Raw genomic sequence first — 18,322 nt, 5'->3', positions numbered from 1 at the left:
TGCTGTCAGGAGAAGCTACATGTAGCGTCTCTTCCCTCACTGGCATGTGGCTTTGTAAGATTAAAAAACAGAGACATTTTATGTTAAAACAATTAGTAATACCAACCACCAAGGCTGCCGATGCATGCCTGCAAACCGCAGGTTACCTGGTTTTATGTCCTTGAAAAGTGCACAGGCTAAGTTTATGCCTAAAGCTGCAATTGCCACTGAGTTGTTCAATAGGATTTCAGAGACCAGCATATGTTGATCCATTAGAATCTCTCAGTTTTTTTGTGGGCTGTGCCAGAATTTACTACATGATCTGTGTTGCTTAAAGCAGAACAATTTAAGTAGGTGGCCGCTAAGTATCTCTTTCATATTAAAGGAAAATTGTGGCTACGCTGTAGTCACTCATCACATTTCATGACACTTTTTAACTTTAGTTAGTTATTGACTTATATTTAACTAATATATATTGTTAAATTTAACTATTCACTGGTTTACAAACCATCCAAGTTTCTCAGATTTAAAAGAAGGGGTTGTTTTAGGAGAAACTATGCAGGTGAAGAAGACACCCTTACATAAATCAGACTTAAAAGATGGTCAACCATGATTGAGATTAAGATTTTTGATCTGTTGTGTTGTGTGTGTACTCACTTTTATTAGGATGCCTAAATGCATGCCTACACATTTGTGTGTTAATGCACTACAAAGGATAGTAAAGAAATAGAATTCAGATTAATTCCAAAACATTATATTGTGGAATTTATGTAATATAAAGTCATCTTATAAATATTTGAAAAACAAACACACAATTAAACAGCCCTGGCATCACTGAAGATATATGTGGGTAGGCAGTAACCAGATACTTATTTTTAAAATTGACCAGAGATCCTCTTTAACATCTGGTAAAAAGATAAATGACTGTGAAAGCCAATTCTTATCTGCTGTACAATTCAATACTATCTAACAATTTAAACAATCACCACATGGTCCCATGAATCACAGTGATTTATGACATGCTAGTATTGTTAGCAGATTTAAAGGTTGGTGTATCTAGCAGGAGATACAAAACCACAAACATTCGCTGAGTATGAACTGAGAACCGCTTGCGTGACAATCTGCCTGTGCCTTCCCGGTGTAGAACAGATCTTACAGGAAAATGACTGATTGGCAAAGCATTATGTATTGCAAGACAGAAGATTATTTCTTTCTGGAGTAACTTCTCTGTATTTTGCTTTGTTGCAAGACTGGATAAGGGAATTTGGAGAAAAAAGCAGACAAAACACTGCACGCTCATTCAGCTTACTTATATTTTTTGATTCATGGCAGCCTGTGGCTTACTCATTTATTAACAAATGGAAAAACAATAAGGATTTCTTAGGGTGTTTATTTAAAACCATAATTGGCCTCTCTGCATCTCCGGGTTTAAGCTTAGAATACCCAGACAATAAATCTAGTACATACAGTCAAACAATGTATACAAAAATAATGCATAATTTACTAGTTTTTGTTTAAAATAAGCATTTTCCATACATATAGAGATAATTATTATATATATATATATATATATATATATATATATATATATATATATATATATATATATATATATGCTAGTACCCGGACTGATTTGTAGCAATGTCCCTCCTGAAATCTTTGTCTATTAAACTGAATTCCAGACAAACTGATAAATATACACATTTACCTGCCAAAGGATTTTTGTCCATCCAACCCTGATATTTTCAAAGCACAGCCCATTTTTTCGGCCGTACATAACACAAATCTTCCCTTCCCTAGCCTATTATTGAACAGTGAAAAGACAAGTGTCATACTTATCCCTGTGCCATTTCCTCCTAACAGGTTCTTCCTTGTTAGCACATGAGCATTGTAGCACAACAGACTGTGGCACAACAGATTCTTGCTCCCTCTCAGTTTGAGCTGCGTTGTTCACGGGGTCACAAGAAGCTGATGCCAAGCAGAATTTGGCTAGTTACACTGCCTGAAGAAAGAAAATAATTATGTTATATTAGCACATATCTCCCATAGGTTGGCTTCATTTGTTGCAAGCGCTCAAGCCTAGCTTTGCAGCTTCCCTTACATTTGTCTGGTCATTTTCAGGCACCCATGCTCTACATTGAAATCCAAGGAGTTTCTAAAGGTAAGCTGTTGCATCTAAAAGGAGCTAAACAACTGCCAAGGGCAAAAAAACCTTGGGTTCATCCTAGGACATACCAATCAGAAGTTAAGTACAGGTGTACAGAATTTTACTCAATGTTTAAAACTGTGTTCTGGTGAAGTTGAAAAACCACTGATATCCTAAAAATACACGGTATTGTGTAAGTATGCATCCCGGATGTCAGGTGAAAAAATTCCATAGGTCGAACAGAATGTATTCCAGAGTCACCGGATGATATCATTTTGAACTTTTGGGGCAACAAAACCTTTATAGGTCCAAAATGGGCTGAATACCTGATGTATGGAAGGTAGAAAAGAAATGGAATGCAATCCTTGGAATCTTTATTGGTTGGGGTTGAAACTGGGATGGTAACACCATGGGCCTATACCCTATAAACATCCTAGTGAAGGAGAAAGAGGCTGATAGATATCTTTGGATAACAAATAGTAAGTTTAGCAAGGTATGTTTACCTTGCCTGCTACGACTTTCACAGGTGTTAAAATTATAAAAATTTTAGGTATCTAAGTTCAAGCAACAATATTACCTGCAAGTACAGGGCACTACATGTCCAAATGCAAACCTTTTTGTTGGCCTAGGTTTACATCTGGTATTAGAGCCCCTTTTTTCATACAGGCATAGGTGTGTTTTATTTTATATATATATATATATATATATATATATATATATATATAAAATAAAACACACCTAAGTGTTGTGTATGTTTTAGCCTTTGTGACTATGCTGCCTTTGCTTTTCAACATGTTCTGACAGTGCTTTTGACAGTAAGTCCTGTATTTTGGAGTGGCAGTTACTATGTATTCGGTTTCCATTCCAGTTCTAAGAGGCACTATCCATGGTTGTCATTTCAAGCACCATTCCTCTATTACAAGGTCTGTTTTTTGTAAGGAATGCATGCTTATCACAGATACTGCTTAACATCCGGCACGTGCAATCCAATCTAGTCCAATAAAATCAAGGCCTCTCCTATTGTTACTTCCCCCACCTTCTAGATTGTAAGCTCTTCGGGGCAGGGTCATCTCCTCCTCCTTTGCAACCCCTATTTAATGAACAGCACTGTGTAATATGTTGGTGCTATATAAATCCTGTTTATTATTATTATTAATAAGGCAGCCAACATGGATACCAGACCCAAGCTATACATGGAGCTTCAACTAATGCCCGAATAAGATCAAGTTCTCTTTCTAGAGGTAGGTCTGTAAACTTCAGACCCTCAACAACTCACTAAATATCTGGCATTTGACAATTGATACATATATGTTGACACAAACTCGGTTTGAGCACAATTTAATATCCCATGCATTACCTGTGCCTTGGATAAAGGAGGACAAAAAGGAATCATATAAAGACCTACATTGGTACCTGTGAGTACATTAAGGTCTCTGCACAATAGCATTGCTAATTTAGAAACTTTAAGTCAGGTCAGGTTTACTTTACCACTATATAATCATTCCCTGCTTCACGCCCTGATACAGCATTTTTTCAGCAAGGGTTCCTCCAAAGGTTGCTGGGGTTTTCTTGAGCAATTTGTGCCTCTCGGGTTAACTGACACTAATGAACCATTTGGCTAACAGTAAGAGTGACGATCTTCCCAAAGGCCAGCAATGTACCAAGCATCCATTCCACAAACCACCACACTAATATACTGTGAGCTGTGGATATAGTAGTGTTGGGGAAGGGGTTCTCTGAAGACCTTAACATTATTTCAAGGGTTCCCTCATGTTAAAGTCGTGAGAGGCTTCTCTAATACAAGAAATTTTAACTACAGTTTACCTAAAACCCAACCTGGAAATATGAAAGCACCAATGATTATAAAACTGAGGTGCGCCTACACAAACACTTTAATGGTTGTGACAGAGCTTAACAGGATCTTCACAGTGTCTTCTAACAATCCTTAAGGTTGGCTTATTGTGCACTTGTACTTATTAATTACGTTATTACAGATCCAGCACTTCACTTTATATGACTTCTACATTTTAAGACTTTATATACAGATTCTACAGTACATTTGCGCTAGGACACCATTGCATCAAGATGGGAAATACCCGTTTCTCTCTTAATAGTGTACAGCACCACCTAGTGGTAAAACCGATGTACTGTCAATAAAAATGAATGCAAAAGTGTGAAATTATTAATTAGTTTATTTTATCCATATATACATGTATACACAATAACTCTAAAACAAAACCTAAATTGCAAAATAAACCTTTTTACAACATTTCAAACAGGATTTTGCCGAAAATAAAAATTCTGCTCTACAGAGAGATTCAAAGAAACATTTACAGAAACTAAAGGAAAGAAAAAGGAACATACAACACACAGCAACTGATTTACCTATTCAGAAGTTTGCATTATAAAAGAAGACTGTGTACGGTATTTGGGGTTGTAATCACAGACTTTGTGAGTTTGCATTGTTTGTGCTGGAATAAGAGTGGATCTGTTGAATCTGCTGTTCTGAAAACAAACCTTTGAATAAAATAATGTATGTAATGTACGCAATCTTCTCACTAGCAGCTCAGGGCAACAGATTGTTATTTTCTCTGTTTTTTTATATTTAAACTTAATTTTGGAATTTTGTTTTTTTTTTTCTAGACAAATGGAATTGAAAGAAAACACACGAAGAATAGCAAGTCCAGGTGTAATGTACGTGAAATGAAAACTAGTTATAGTATTGTGATGATGATTAAGAGTCATTGTCAAGCAAACAAACGAAAACCATATTGTTGACACCTGCAAATATATATATATATAAAAAAAAAAATGTGATGTGCACATCTGCAGGTGACATACTAAGGATGGCTTCTTCCATTCTGCTTCAAACACATACAAGATTTGAGATCCGAAATAATAGGATAATAGTTAGGTGGGATATTACTCTCTCCTTTCATTTGATAGTAACTATCCATTTCCTTCTGAGCACATATTTGGCAAATCTTTCTGCAGTGGAAGCAAGTCCAGTTATGGCATAAACATTGGTGTTCATATTGCATTCAGTCTTTAGCATCACCTACTCCATCAGCATTGATTGCAAACATTGCCTCAGCCTCAGGAAGACAAGGAGAGTCATAGATCTTACAGATTCGGGTCTCTCCTCTACCCTTCCGTAAGTAAAGTCTGAAAAACATGAGCAGTTACATTATATAAGCAAAACTAGGAATTTCATTAGTACGAAACAAAGAAAGCAGATATTGTTTATATGTATGTCATACCTTGTAGTAGATGCATGTGCAATAATATTTCCTCCAATGGGTTTTTTGGGATCGGCAGCAAACATGGCGGCTCCATCCACTTGTGCTACAACCTGGTTCGTAATTACAACTGCTACACCAAACTTTAAAAGAAAATAAAACGTTTCTGATAATTTATATTTATAGCTTTAGCTAATTTATTAAAGACATTGAAATTTTTCATTGTGTGAATATTTACACAGTGTATTAAAATTCTCAACATCTGCAGAAAATCAGCTCCCTGTCTACATGGAGTTTGTATGTGTTTAATGCACTTGTGGTAATTTGGTCAATCTAGTTTATTCATCACATGGTCTTAAACTTTAAAAAGACAAAACAGAAGACAGATCAGGCTTCCTATGACAGGCCTTGTTATGAGGAAGGTGTTATTAGGCTGAAAGTCGTTATGAATGCAGAAACTGAAAGAAAGAGCTCAGTCTTCTCTGTAAACAACTGCATTAACACTTTAAAGGAATCAAACAGATAGGATTGTTGTTATTGACAGGTCAATAATTAATACCAGTTTGTAACTATGGGTAAGTGCATTTTACATTTATTAACCTCCTTAGCCTTAATGCTGAGCGTGGCTCAGGGTGAATTATCCATACCAAAAGCGGTAATCCCAAGCCACACTGGGGGTGGAATTGCAAGGGAGTTTAAACAGCTTACTTGGTAAGCGGTGCCCGCAGTGTCCTCCAGAGGGTGTCCAGCATCTTCTACTGGTGATGCCAGCCAGGCATATGTGTAGCCTGGCGATGCCTAGCTGGCATCTGTGCCCGGGGGGGAAGGACCGTGCGTCTGAGAGGCGGGAAATTTAAAATACTAAGTATTTTTAAATGTACCGCGTTTACATTTAAAAATACTTAATATTCATACAGCCAGGGAGGTTAAAACAAGCCTACAGGTGTGTTCAGTATGCTGGATAGAGATTTTGACATCATTCTATAAAACAAGGACTAGGAATAATATAGAGAAGTTTGATGGTTTGTACAGTCACCAGGCTCTGGATCAAATTAAGATGACAAAAGTTGTGTGTTAAATGAAAAAATAATAACCCCAAAAACACAACACACAGGGACTGGAGAAGATTTTATCCATATAAATATTAATATATCAACTCATGATAGCTGATGGCTAATATTTCAAAGACTGCAGACAAATTCAGAAAACTAACACAGTAGGATAGGGAAAAGAAACAAATTTTTTTTGTTTGGGAATTGAACTTACAGACTCAAAACAGCCTTAGGACGAAGTGTAAATATTAGTTAAAAAAAACCATAAAAAAGGATGTACACTTATATGACATCGTAATTTTATAACCACAGACTCTTCACCAATTCAAAACATGGTGTGTTGTTTGTTTCTATGGAGCATAAAAGTGAATTTTCCATTTCACTCAAATAAATTAACTGCACACATCAGATAGATTTACTGCACTTTTTTAAGAGTCATTTAATGTTATTCAACGAATTTGCAAACACTGGCTCACTGTTAAGGGGCAATATATTGTGTTGAATCATAAGCGTCAGCCTACTGCATAGGATGTCTTACTTGCTTAAAATCTCAAAATAAAGTACAAAACACAAACCTCATCCGCAAGTCTTAGAAGCATCCTTAAGAAGCGGGCCAAGTGCATCTGTCGTGCTGAAAGCTCCCCTCTTCCTGAATAATCTGTTCTATATAAAGCAGTAGCACTGTCCACAATAAGAAGTGCATACCTACAAAAAGAAAGATAAAGACAAATGTTTTGGTCAGGTTTTAGTAAAACACAAACCACAACAATGGTGTGGTAACCAAATTCTATTTCCTCGTTTTTCTCTGTGCAAAAAAGGGAAAATAAAATACACAAATTTTACTGCATTGCCAGTGTTGAACCTAGATGAGAAGGAATTGTAGGTGGGTGGCAAGGCCCGTATTGTGACCCAACTCTTCAGTAACCACTTAAAAAAACAGCTGGGTAGTTACTGATTCTTACTGAAAAGTCCCGAGTGGTGCACCCAGCTTAAAGGGGCTGGGGAGAACACTGATTCCATGCAGGGAATTTTTTTTTAGGAAAATAGCTTTAGACAATAATATTGGCTCTGTCTGTCTGGTAAATGGCAAAAATGCAAAATATAGGCTATATAGATATAAACTGTTATAATAGGGTAAAAAATTGTGGCAAACAAAAATTCTAAACCCCCACTCATTACTAGCCACTTTAAATTACTGCAGATTTGATTTTTTTAGGTAACAGAAACTACCTTAGAAAAAAAAGTATAGGTTTGTACAGGTGCACAATGGTTTTATTATGGCTTTGCTATAAAGGATGATTGACAAATTTTACCTAGATTCTGCCATCATGGCTGACGCCTGGTATAACAGCTGGGTTTGATGGTCTGTGTTAAATGCTCTGGCATAAGCCACATTGTCAAGAACATCACTGCCAGACAGCCCATACCTATTGAAAAAATAAAAAAAAAATATTTAAAGAACAAAAGTAGAAAACACTAGCGTATGCTTCCTTCAATAAGATATAAAAAATTATAGCTACATGCTTAGAAAACCACCCACTATGTTCACATTTGATCAATATACTAGCACAGTGAGCCTCAGTGACAGAACTAAAAGGGAGAAACTATTTAACTATATCTTCAGCTAAAGGTGTCATCCTATGCTAAATAGGCCAATGGAAACAGATTTACCTACATCAGAAATACATGTTTAAAACAAACCTAACTATAGATTGTTAAGGAAATTGGATGGATATATAATTATATCTAAATCTATATCTATCTCATCAATTAAGTGAAACCTGACTTTTGCTGTAAATTTGTGCCCTAAACCATTACATACAGAGAAATATGCATTTCTTTGTAATCCCCAACTTAACTGGATCTGTTTATCCAAATCCTATTTGCAAACTGTGACAAGACAATCTTGTCACAGTTTGTAAATAGGATTTGGATTTGAAAATTTACAAGTAATGTTTCAGCCTGTCATAGAAAACCTTGAATATTTCCTATTGTGTTACCCATAAATTCGTAGGAACCCCTTCTTAGTTCACATATAAAGACATCTTGAGAAGAGCTTATAGATCATAACCAAACAACTTTTTTTGGAAAGACATCTTCACATAAAGCATTGTTTGAATTGACCTTTTCTATATTGTTCTAAAAGCTTTTGAGAATATTTGTCTTTTTAATTCAAATTCTCCAAATCTCCACATCCAACTCTAACGCAACCCCCTTCTCCTCCTGCAGAAAATGTATAAGACTAAATGGCATTAGGACTTTTCAATTAGACAAAACAGAGGACAAGTCTAAGATATCTCTCAGATACCAGCTAAATACCTAGTTCCACCTGATGCCCCCATCCTTACTAAAAAGAAAAAAAAACCCAGGTACCCTATTCTCAATCTGTAAGAAGGGATTAAAAAAAGAAAAAAAAAAAAATTTAAATGATTAAATGCACTTTTCATTACATTTCTGTTAACTTCATTATTGTGTCTTGTTTAAATACATCTTTAGAAACTAATATACAAAATAAAAATACTGGCATAGTATTTAGTACCTTTCTGCAACAGCAAGCAGCCTTTCTGGTCGAAAAGTGCCCTCTGTGTCTATGTACATGGCTTTTCCTTCGCCGCCACCTCTATCAATGGGGAGCTGAAATATAATAAAAAACCCATAGCAAGTGTGTTTTACACAGACACACAGAGACAGAGACACACAGAGACAGAGATATAAACCCTGCGCTCACTTCTTATCTTACCTGACATGTCACTGCTAGTGTGTGGCACAACTGAGTCTTTCCTGTGCGGAACTCCCCAAACATCTCTGTAATTGATCCAGTTTCAATACCCCCTGGTTTTAAAAATGGAAATGCATGAATACATACATTTTTAGGTTTAGAAATTGTTCATAATTACATTTAGTAAATGGAAAATTTGTGCACCTTGTAGTAACTTGTCCAGCTCTTTGGAGCCTGTTGTAATCTGTATTATTTCAGAACGTCTCTGGTGAAATTCTGTCGCTGTGGTAAATCCCATGGGAACAAGTTTGGCAGCCTCAGCCTTTAAGAAAAAAAAAACACATTTTTTTTTGCAAGCTTTTAAAATCAGCATAATTTATGCAACAAAAACAACACGAAAAGCTTTAACACTACCCTATCAGCTTCCAACAGCACTAATATTTAAAAGTGGAAGTTTTAGGGCCTACATATGCTCTGGTGCATATACCAAATATTACTGCTAAAGAAAGAAATGAAAATTCTGTATACCCTACCATTCCAGAAAACTCACTTCTCTCTGCCCATTGCAAAAGTTTACACACTTCCAAATGTGCTTCCCCAGGCAGCTTGTACATTATTACAAGACATACTAACCAGTGGAAGAAACCACAGTGAGCAAACAGGCTAAACAATGGTGAATCTTTTAGTTCTATTCTGTTGTCCTGATACAGTAGGATGAGCCATCAAAACTAAGGACTGGTAATCTGCAATTTATTAAATGTTTTTATACTGGACTTAGCTATGCAATAAGCTCTAACAATCGGCCATTAAAAATGTTTGTCATATCCGGAGAATACAGCAGGGCCAGGAATGTTACAGTCAGGAGATGACACACTGCTACTACTTTAAAAAGTAAGGTATTACAGAGGTAATATATCTGACACATTGTGGATTTCAAAAATGTAATTTGTTTGCTGTGACGTTACGTTAGAATACCAAACACAGGATTTTTAATAACACTTGCCCCTGAAGTCAGTTTCTTCCCCATCCAATAAATTGTATTTCAAAATGTGATCAAGTGCCTGCTTACTATAACACACTTCCTTTCATACGTCTTTTGCAAGAGGTTCTGTAACAACAAGGCTTCTAGTCAGATTTTTTTATGCAATAAGAATTCTGTGAAACTTACTAGGATTTTCTCAGCTTTGGCCTCACTGATGCCTTTAATATTAAGAAGTTCCTTCTTAGGTGCATAAGCAACAGCTTCTACTGTATGGAAGCCAGCCTCTTCCAGCTTCTTCACATCATTCGCATTGATTCCACATTGCTAAAAGTGAAAAAAAAACAAATCATAAATTCAGTTAATGCTATTCAGTGTTCTCCCCGCTCCCTTTTAGTTAGGCGCATCACCTTGCTATTTTTGGGTGGTTACTTAAAAGTTGGGCAGCAATACATGTAAACCATGGAAAAGCGGGACATACTAATACTACATACTATTACATGTTGGAACAAGGTGTAGGACAGAATTATAAGGGTTACACTAAATTTGTCATGAGTTGTGTCATCCATTTTTGTAGAAGCTGTGTTTTAAACCATCTCTAGCCTAAGCACTAGTTTCCATCACATACACTTGTAAGTAGGAACATTAACATGAGATGCAGCATTATACATTGAAAGATGAATTGCATTTTAATGTAAGAATGCAGCAGGCCCAACTCACTGAACCTACATTGAGAAGCCACTTTCTAAATCTTTGCAAAATGCAGAGAGATGACCTATTTCTTGTTGAAGGCAAGTCACTGTGCGGGAACAATGCTTTGACACTGTATTCAGTTTGGTGACAAACCAATTTCTTTGACACTTAGTCTATAGTTACATGGATCAATCGTTGATGAGATTCTAAATGTTATTTGAGTAAAGGGGAAGTAAAGAAGTCTGTTTCAGTTTTTTTGTATACTAGATTGGTTAATAAACCTCTAGGGAGAGCCAGATAATGAGATATGAGATTACTATGAGATTACACGGATATTGTTAATATACCGAATTTACTTATTATATTCTGTAATCTAGGAGACAGGAGTGGAGTTAGTGTCTGCACATTTTTGCAGAATCCAAGTACACAATATCTTCTGACTCCAACTCCAAAGCCTTGTCTAGGAATACTTTAACCACAGACGAAGCAAACCATAAAAATCAAGCATCAGGACTGCTTGTTAAATACAATGAATGAGATCGGGATCGTAACTTTTTGTCTCTACATACTTTACCTCAAGCCTGGATATTGGCTGAGGCCCAAAAGCTTCTTCTTCAGCAGATGCTTCATACTGTGCTTGCATGGCCATTGTACCTGCATGGAAATATAACACGTTAGTAGAATCTACAACTATAGAAATGACAATTTACCTTTACAATGATTTATTCAGCGATGTCTAAAAAGTAAAAGTTTAACATTGAGGAAACTTATAAAATGTTACAAAGGCATATGCAGGTGGGTTTTAAACATAAAAAAGGATAAGGTATGCAGGACAAATCCTGACACCGGCAGCTGATCACCAGCAAGAGACTTCACATAAAATCCTATATGGATTGTCATCAGTGAAACACTATGGTAGAAGTGGGGAATATTCTCATTGCACCTAGGAATCATGTCTGAGCAAGTCCCCACCAGTATAAATTTCACATTATAGTATCGGATACCCAGATTGTTATTTAATATCACACTTGTTCTAAATGCCTAGAATAATATGTGTGTGTTGTCAGACAGATCAATCTACCAACACTCAGCAACCCCAACAACCTTTGGTAGAACCCAGATAAACAAGCACAATGTAACCAACTGTTCATGTACACATTGCAGCCTGTAGGGGGCGCGTATGGTGTTACCTAACATCTATTCCATGGCTGCAGCCTACAGACTGGAAATAGACCAGGACACTGGAATTATTTCATTGTCATTACAACACACGCGGCTATTGCAGTCTGTGGTGTTGGCAGGTTTCGCGCCGACTTTCCAAAGACAGCAGAGGTAGGGCTGCCCGTGCCATATAATATAACACTCACTGTCGGTTCTGGCCTGTCCGCTGCCTCCAGCCAACCACCAACAGATTCATACAGATCGCAGAGAACCGGAAAATACAGCCCCGGTCACACCAAACCGCTTCCGCCGTCCCTCAATATGGTCGGATCAGCCTGTACGAATATCCCGCCAGAGCAGACATCACGTCACAGGCCCCGCCCCAGCGATCACTTCCGGGACTGGGAGGAGTCTGACGCGTTGGCCTCTGTGGTTCTGTCCTATAGCAGGCGTAGTATGCTTACCCGAAGCATGATGGGAAATGAGACAAAGTTTATATAAACCCAACATGACACCTTTCATTCTGTCATTTGTCCTTCTTTATGTATGGTGTCTGTGTTTTATTATTCCTCTATTATCTCCTTGTCATTTGTCTTTACATAGTTACAGTCTAAGAATGACAACAGTTACTCATTATACTGTATATATGGAGCTAAGTGTTGTCACCAATAATACACTAATAGTGAATATGTACTACAGAACACCTCTACCTCCATCCAGGCAAATCCTTGCAGATTGCACTACACATCGCTCAGTTTCTCTTACAGGATTTGCAGGTAAACTTTTCACACTGATAAAACATAAAATATATAAAAGACCGGAAAAAAATGGAACCTTCGTGTTTACTGACACAAATACTTTTTTTTAATGATAATTTTATGAAATGTGCTGCTTTTATATATATATATATATATATATATATATATATATATATATATATATATATATATTGTTGTATAACTGCATGGGAGCAAGCTTAATACATAGGCAGATTCTACTTCTGTGTGATGTGTATAACTGTATGGGAACATGCTTATTACACTGGCGGACTCTACTTTTTTGTCATGTTTAACTGTATGGGTATATGCCTATTACATAGGCAGACTCTTCTGTGTGTCATGTATTACTATATGGGAACATATAGATTACATGAGCAGAGACTCTGCTTCTGGTATTTTATTTCTAGTTATGCAAAGGTATTTTACCACACTTCTTTCCAATGACAGGCTATGGGTATTACAATGAATTGCGTTCAATACTTTACATGCATGTACTGTATGTGATTGGTACTAAAACCCAAATATGTTGATCAGGATTTGGCCATGCACTTCTTAACTCATTGGTTTCTTTCTTTCCTGGTTTATATTCAAGCACATTTCCAGGCTGCTTTTAAATGCATCCGTGCAGTGAGTTTAATGCACATGTGACTGAGTACAAGGCAGAAATACCATCAAATACCTAATGGCCAAAGATTTGATTCGGGTGTCCTGTGCCCCCAAAATTACAGCAGAACAAAATGAATCCTAAAATTCAACTATACCACACATATAGTCACAGAGAAGAAACCACAAATAATATTACTTTTTCATGTCGTTTTTACTCAAATATTGGATGTGACTGGTGCTCTTTAATATTGATGTGACAGGTCCTTTTTATTGGTGTATATATGTGTGTGTATAATATATATATATATATATATATATATATATATATATATATATAAAAATTATATTTCATTCCTCTCCCCAGCCAATCACAGAGCACTAGAGGTAATGAATGAGGTTACAGCTAATTGAAAGCAAAAGACCAAAAGGAAAACAATTTTTTAAGTTGTTAAAAGAAAACGGGTCAATACTGAAAGTATGGTTATTTTATTTCCAACGCAGGCGACCACAAGGTGGCATCCAAAATTTGCGGGGGTGTCCAGGAACCGAACTCTCGCAAATTTCAGGGTATTACTGTGTTAGAACTTTGCATACACGTCAAATTATTCTGACATGTATGCAGGTGTCCCCAGCGTTATTGGTCAATCTTTATCAATGAAAGACAAAGATCGAGAATTACCGCTCTTGTATATCAATGGAAGAGAGTACAGTGAGGTGCCACTGGTTGTCTTTCTTCCTCCTGTCTCCATAGAACAGAACAGGGCTAAGGGTACAGTGCTGATTATTCACATGCCATTAGAAATGATCACAAAAGATTGTTTACAGGGACAATAATCTTACATGTGTACATTGCCTTACATATATATCATTATTAGAAAAGATTTATTAAGTTGTCTTCGGAAGAAAAATAAAGGTAACACCAGTGTTGCTAGACTGTTCCCTAAAATTTTGTAGGACCTGGCTGATTATATTTAGGTTTCTTTTTTTTTTTTATAATGCAGTAATTTATAAAACACAGTGGTTTGCTATTAAAGTCTGGATTTAACTCTTTTTATTACAAAACTGTTGGAGGGGAGAAAAAGTTTGCTTCAATTTGATCTAGTGTCAATAAAATCCAAAAAACAACTTATTTTCCTTTTTTATTCTTCAATACAATGCTCTAGCATTAAATAACACAGAAAGACAGCATTTAAAAACATTAACATACATATATAAAAAGGAAAGCAAATGCTGACATGTTTATGAGAAGCAAATATTTACAGCTTTTACACTATATACACACAAACTCAAAGGAAAGAAAAAAAGAAAGAAAGAAAAGAAAAAAAAAGATTTGTGAACCTTTGGAAATGATTTTCATTTCATAAGTTTGAGCTGCACATCAGCTAGGTCATAACAAGGACAGCTTCATATAAATAAAAGATACACAAACTACATCAATATAAACTTATTGAACACAAGGCCACTGCAAACAAAACGTGCACAACCTGATATGCCAATCAATAAGCCAGCGGTTAAGAAAAAATATGTAAATTTATACCGTTCTGCTGGAATATACTTACTTTTCCCCCTGTGGGAGCAGAATAGATCACAATTCTTCCTTATATGTACAGGTATCATTTCTCAAGATCTGAGCTGCCGTGCAATCTTAGAATTGCACCTAAAGTATCCTGTTGTCACCCTTGCCTTGAGGTTGACAGAAGCATGGTAAGCATAGTATCCATCTTTTTTGCCCATGGAGGTTTTTTTCTTCTTTTTAACAGCTTTAAACACATACATTTGACATGGGGAAGGCAGTATACTTCATAACCATGTTATATCTTTTACAAGAAGCACAAGTAATATGACTAATGACATAACTGCTCTCCATCTCAAAGCTTCAGAATAAAGTTTTTTCAGCAGATGAAACAAAAGTAGAGAATTGTAATAAAACAAACTCCATATAAAGGGCAACAATGATGAGAGTATCATGGAGGATGTGTAATGGTTTGGGGTTGTTTTGCTGCTTTGGAGCTTAGATTGCAGTCATTAAAAAAACAATGAAATCCTAGTTGTATTAAAGAACTGGACAGTAGCAAATTTCAGGTATGATATAAAACTGAACAGAAAAAAAGGCTAGTATGTAAACCCACAACAGTTGGTAAATCAGAAGAAAATGTATAGTTAAGTCTGTGTCTCACAACATTAAATATTTCTAACATGCTAGCAATACAATTTTCTGAAAACAGAAAAAAAGTCAGTCTTTTGGAGACACTTGTGCTGCTACTGCTGACTGCATTTGTAATATGTTGATCCCCTGACTGGACAAGCACTAATCTGTACACTTGTTCACAGTTTACTAAAATACACGCGTGCTATTGTGAAGTTTCCACTAAACATAGAAAACAGGACAAGACAAATATGATTGAGAAGGAACGATTCTAGTTCCAGCTGATTTGCTGTTGCTCAGACAAATTGCAATTTGACACACCCCATATATTTCAATTTCAAACAAACTTAATATAACAATTACAATGTTTTAAATGATATATTTGTTAGAACAATTTTAAGTACCATGTATCAAAACTCCAAAGGCTAAAGAACCAGTGCTGCAAGCACTATTCAAACTTTTCTTTAAAAAAGACATTTTTAAAGTTTAGTATTATAATTTAGTATCATTCAGTAGGAATTTAGGATTAAACAAGGAGATGTTCATGGATGTTTTTCACTGCTCTCTTCAGAAGCCAAGGACCCACGGGAACACTGGAAATAACTGCAGCTACTTTGCTGTATCTGGAAAAGAAAAAAATTGTATTTAATAGATACCAAGATAATCAAGAACAAGCAAAAAGTGACTAGTCAATGAAATTACAGATTTGTTAGCTGGTTAATGCTGTAAATATTTTGTATAAAAACAAAAAAACTTTCCAAAAACATTCTACCAAACATGTCTTAATAAAGGTACTTACTCAATATTCCCAATACGATTTAGCATTGTAAATGACAGAGGGGCTGTTGGATACATTTCGGAAATCTGCACACACAGCTCAAACTTTGCAGAAGCGGCAGAACTTGAGAATAAAAGTTTCACTCTAAAAGGAACACAAAATGTATAGAGGTGAGGCAGTGTGATGCATGATCTGTGTATATAAATATTTGCTTGAAATCAACTTTTTAAAGTCAAATTGTCATATTGCACATTTATGGCATATATTAGGGGTGGGAGTTGAGAGTGCACAAACAAATACACTGCAAATTCATTCTGGGGGAATAGAACTAAACTTTTTTTTTTTTTTTTTTTCTTTAACAACATGCTGCTATTATAGGTTTTTCCCTGCATTCAGTCAGCCAGGCCTCCTGAATTCTGCTTGCACCCACAAACATCAGAATTGTTGCCTCATTTAGCACCTAAAACCAATAAAAAATATTGTTACTAAAATGTTGTATTCACTATGTTAATAGCAGGCTATGCACGACTTTGCACCCTAAAGTATTTTTATATTTCAAACAAGCAGTAAATGAACTGTAAAGCAAATTCTAATTCAGTTTGGTTAAAAATAGGCTTTGTAGAAAAATAAATCTTCAAAATTATTAATAATAAAGGCACTGGACTGGTTTTCACTTTATTTTCTATTGCTGTGAAATCTTGACAGACTGCCATTGCTGTAATGTAATTGAACATCCAGTACCGTAAGCTGCTAGAAACAAATCAAAACCTAACTCTTTGGAAAACAAAAATACTTAAACAGTACATGCAGCTAGAGAGGTCAGGAAACATTTTAGAGCCTGTTCAGCACATGCAAAAACTATATTAACAGTTGTCTGGTACAGGTTCAAGCATAAATATAAGCACAGGTTCACTTTATATTCCAGTAATGGTGGTGTTTATACAGTAAGGTAGCAACCTTCACACACCTAACTTGTACAGGAACAAAACATGGCGAATGGGCATCAATGTCTTTTCAGAAATATCACTTACTCATTGTTCTCTACTTCAGTCTTCATAATGTTGTACTTTGCACCCCATTTCATTAGGTACTCAACCTCTTCTCCAAGTAATTTACATCTGCTCACCACAAGTGACACATCAAAAAGGAGCTGAAATCAAATAGAGTTTTTATTTATGTATTATGAATGATAATCCTTGCAAACCAATTACCAGGTTAGAAGATGCACAGAATACACCAGTGGAGATTTAGGCATTGCTCACTTTCAGAATAAAACTTATTTCCTTCACTATTATTGTACATCATTGTACTGTGAGGGGCAGAGTACCACAATGACATGCCTTCACTCACAGTAGGCATCATTAAACCTAGAAGAGGTTAAACCAGAGGCGGCAAGAGACCCAAAACTAATAGTCTTACCTCTGGTAAATCTTTTTGCATTTTGTAAGTCTCATGAAGGCAGCCCTTTATTTTGATAAACTGTAAAATCAATCTGTGGACCAGAAGAGATGACGGTGGTGCAGCTTCTTCTGCAATACAAACATACAAAGCATTTTCAGAAGGGTTAAACACAGGATGTCAATCGCTGTATTTTAGCACTTGTGAGTATGTCAAGGTAAAATAAAAAGTTAAAGAAAAACATTTCATGCACATATGCCTGTGCTTTATTGCATATTAAGACTCTACAAATACAGAAAAATACCTACAACACTGCTAGAAATGCATACAATATTTAAATCATGTTGCAGAATAACAAAGTGTCTTTTATAAAACTTTTTGGCCACTCCCCCTCAAAAGATCTTAATATAAAAGGCCATTTACCAACATATTCTCTAGCAGAGGATTTTCCAGGTCTATGTGTTTTAATGACTGTCACTGATTCTCCACCAAGTAATGTTTTAACCGCTTTCACTACACACATGTAAAACGTATGTATGAGTTAACTTGGTGCAAACACATATATTAAAGAAAACTTCCCTACTGCAGCCTCCATTTTACTCACAAATATCAATCCATCTGCTGGAACATTACACCCCACTGCAGCA

General features: G+C 36.0%; 2 protein-coding genes across 2 annotated transcripts in view; both read right to left on the bottom strand.

The window, feature by feature from the left end:
• Positions 1 to 4,299: 4,299 nt before the first annotated feature.
• RAD51 (RAD51 recombinase) lies at positions 4,300 to 12,338 on the bottom strand. Its single transcript, XM_072428335.1, has 10 exons — positions 12,175 to 12,338; positions 11,382 to 11,461; positions 10,304 to 10,441; positions 9,340 to 9,457; positions 9,157 to 9,248; positions 8,956 to 9,050; positions 7,730 to 7,843; positions 6,992 to 7,121; positions 5,386 to 5,507; positions 4,300 to 5,290 (listed from the first exon to the last, which is right to left on the bottom strand). Exons 2-10 carry the CDS (start codon positions 11,454 to 11,456, stop codon positions 5,167 to 5,169), a joined length of 1,008 nt encoding a protein of 335 aa, XP_072284436.1. The 5' UTR covers positions 11,457 to 11,461; positions 12,175 to 12,338; the 3' UTR covers positions 4,300 to 5,166.
• A 2,141-nt stretch (positions 12,339 to 14,479) lies between these two features.
• The window catches only part of KNL1 (kinetochore scaffold 1), a 44,693-nt gene continuing 40,850 nt past the window's right edge, over positions 14,480 to 18,322 (bottom strand). Inside the window, exons 23-26 of the mRNA XM_072427697.1 lie at positions 17,697 to 17,806; positions 17,309 to 17,427; positions 16,299 to 16,421; positions 14,480 to 16,122 (exon numbers count right to left, since the gene is read on the bottom strand). Coding sequence (XP_072283798.1) covers positions 16,026 to 16,122; positions 16,299 to 16,421; positions 17,309 to 17,427; positions 17,697 to 17,806 — 449 coding nt within the window. The 3' untranslated portion in view covers positions 14,480 to 16,025. The remainder of the gene's footprint in view (positions 16,123 to 16,298; positions 16,422 to 17,308; positions 17,428 to 17,696; positions 17,807 to 18,322) is intronic.

Source organism: Pyxicephalus adspersus, chromosome 12, assembly GCF_032062135.1.
Source record: "Pyxicephalus adspersus chromosome 12, UCB_Pads_2.0, whole genome shotgun sequence".
Taxonomy (NCBI): Eukaryota; Metazoa; Chordata; class Amphibia; order Anura; family Pyxicephalidae; genus Pyxicephalus; species Pyxicephalus adspersus.
This window is presented reverse-complemented; position numbering and strand designations above follow the sequence as displayed.

Excerpts from the sequence above, each read along its gene's own strand:
- RAD51 (XM_072428335.1), bottom strand. The coding sequence starts at position 11,456 with ATGGCCATGCAAGCACAGTATGAAGCATCTGCTGAAGAAGAAGCTTTT. Across the intron at positions 10,442-11,381 it reads AGCCAATATCCAGGCTTGAG|CAATGTGGAATCAATGCGAA; the intron begins GTAAAGTATGTA and ends TTTCACTTTTAG. Across the intron at positions 5,508-6,991 it reads TTCTAAGACTTGCGGATGAG|TTTGGTGTAGCAGTTGTAAT; the intron begins GTTTGTGTTTTG and ends TTTCTTTTAAAG.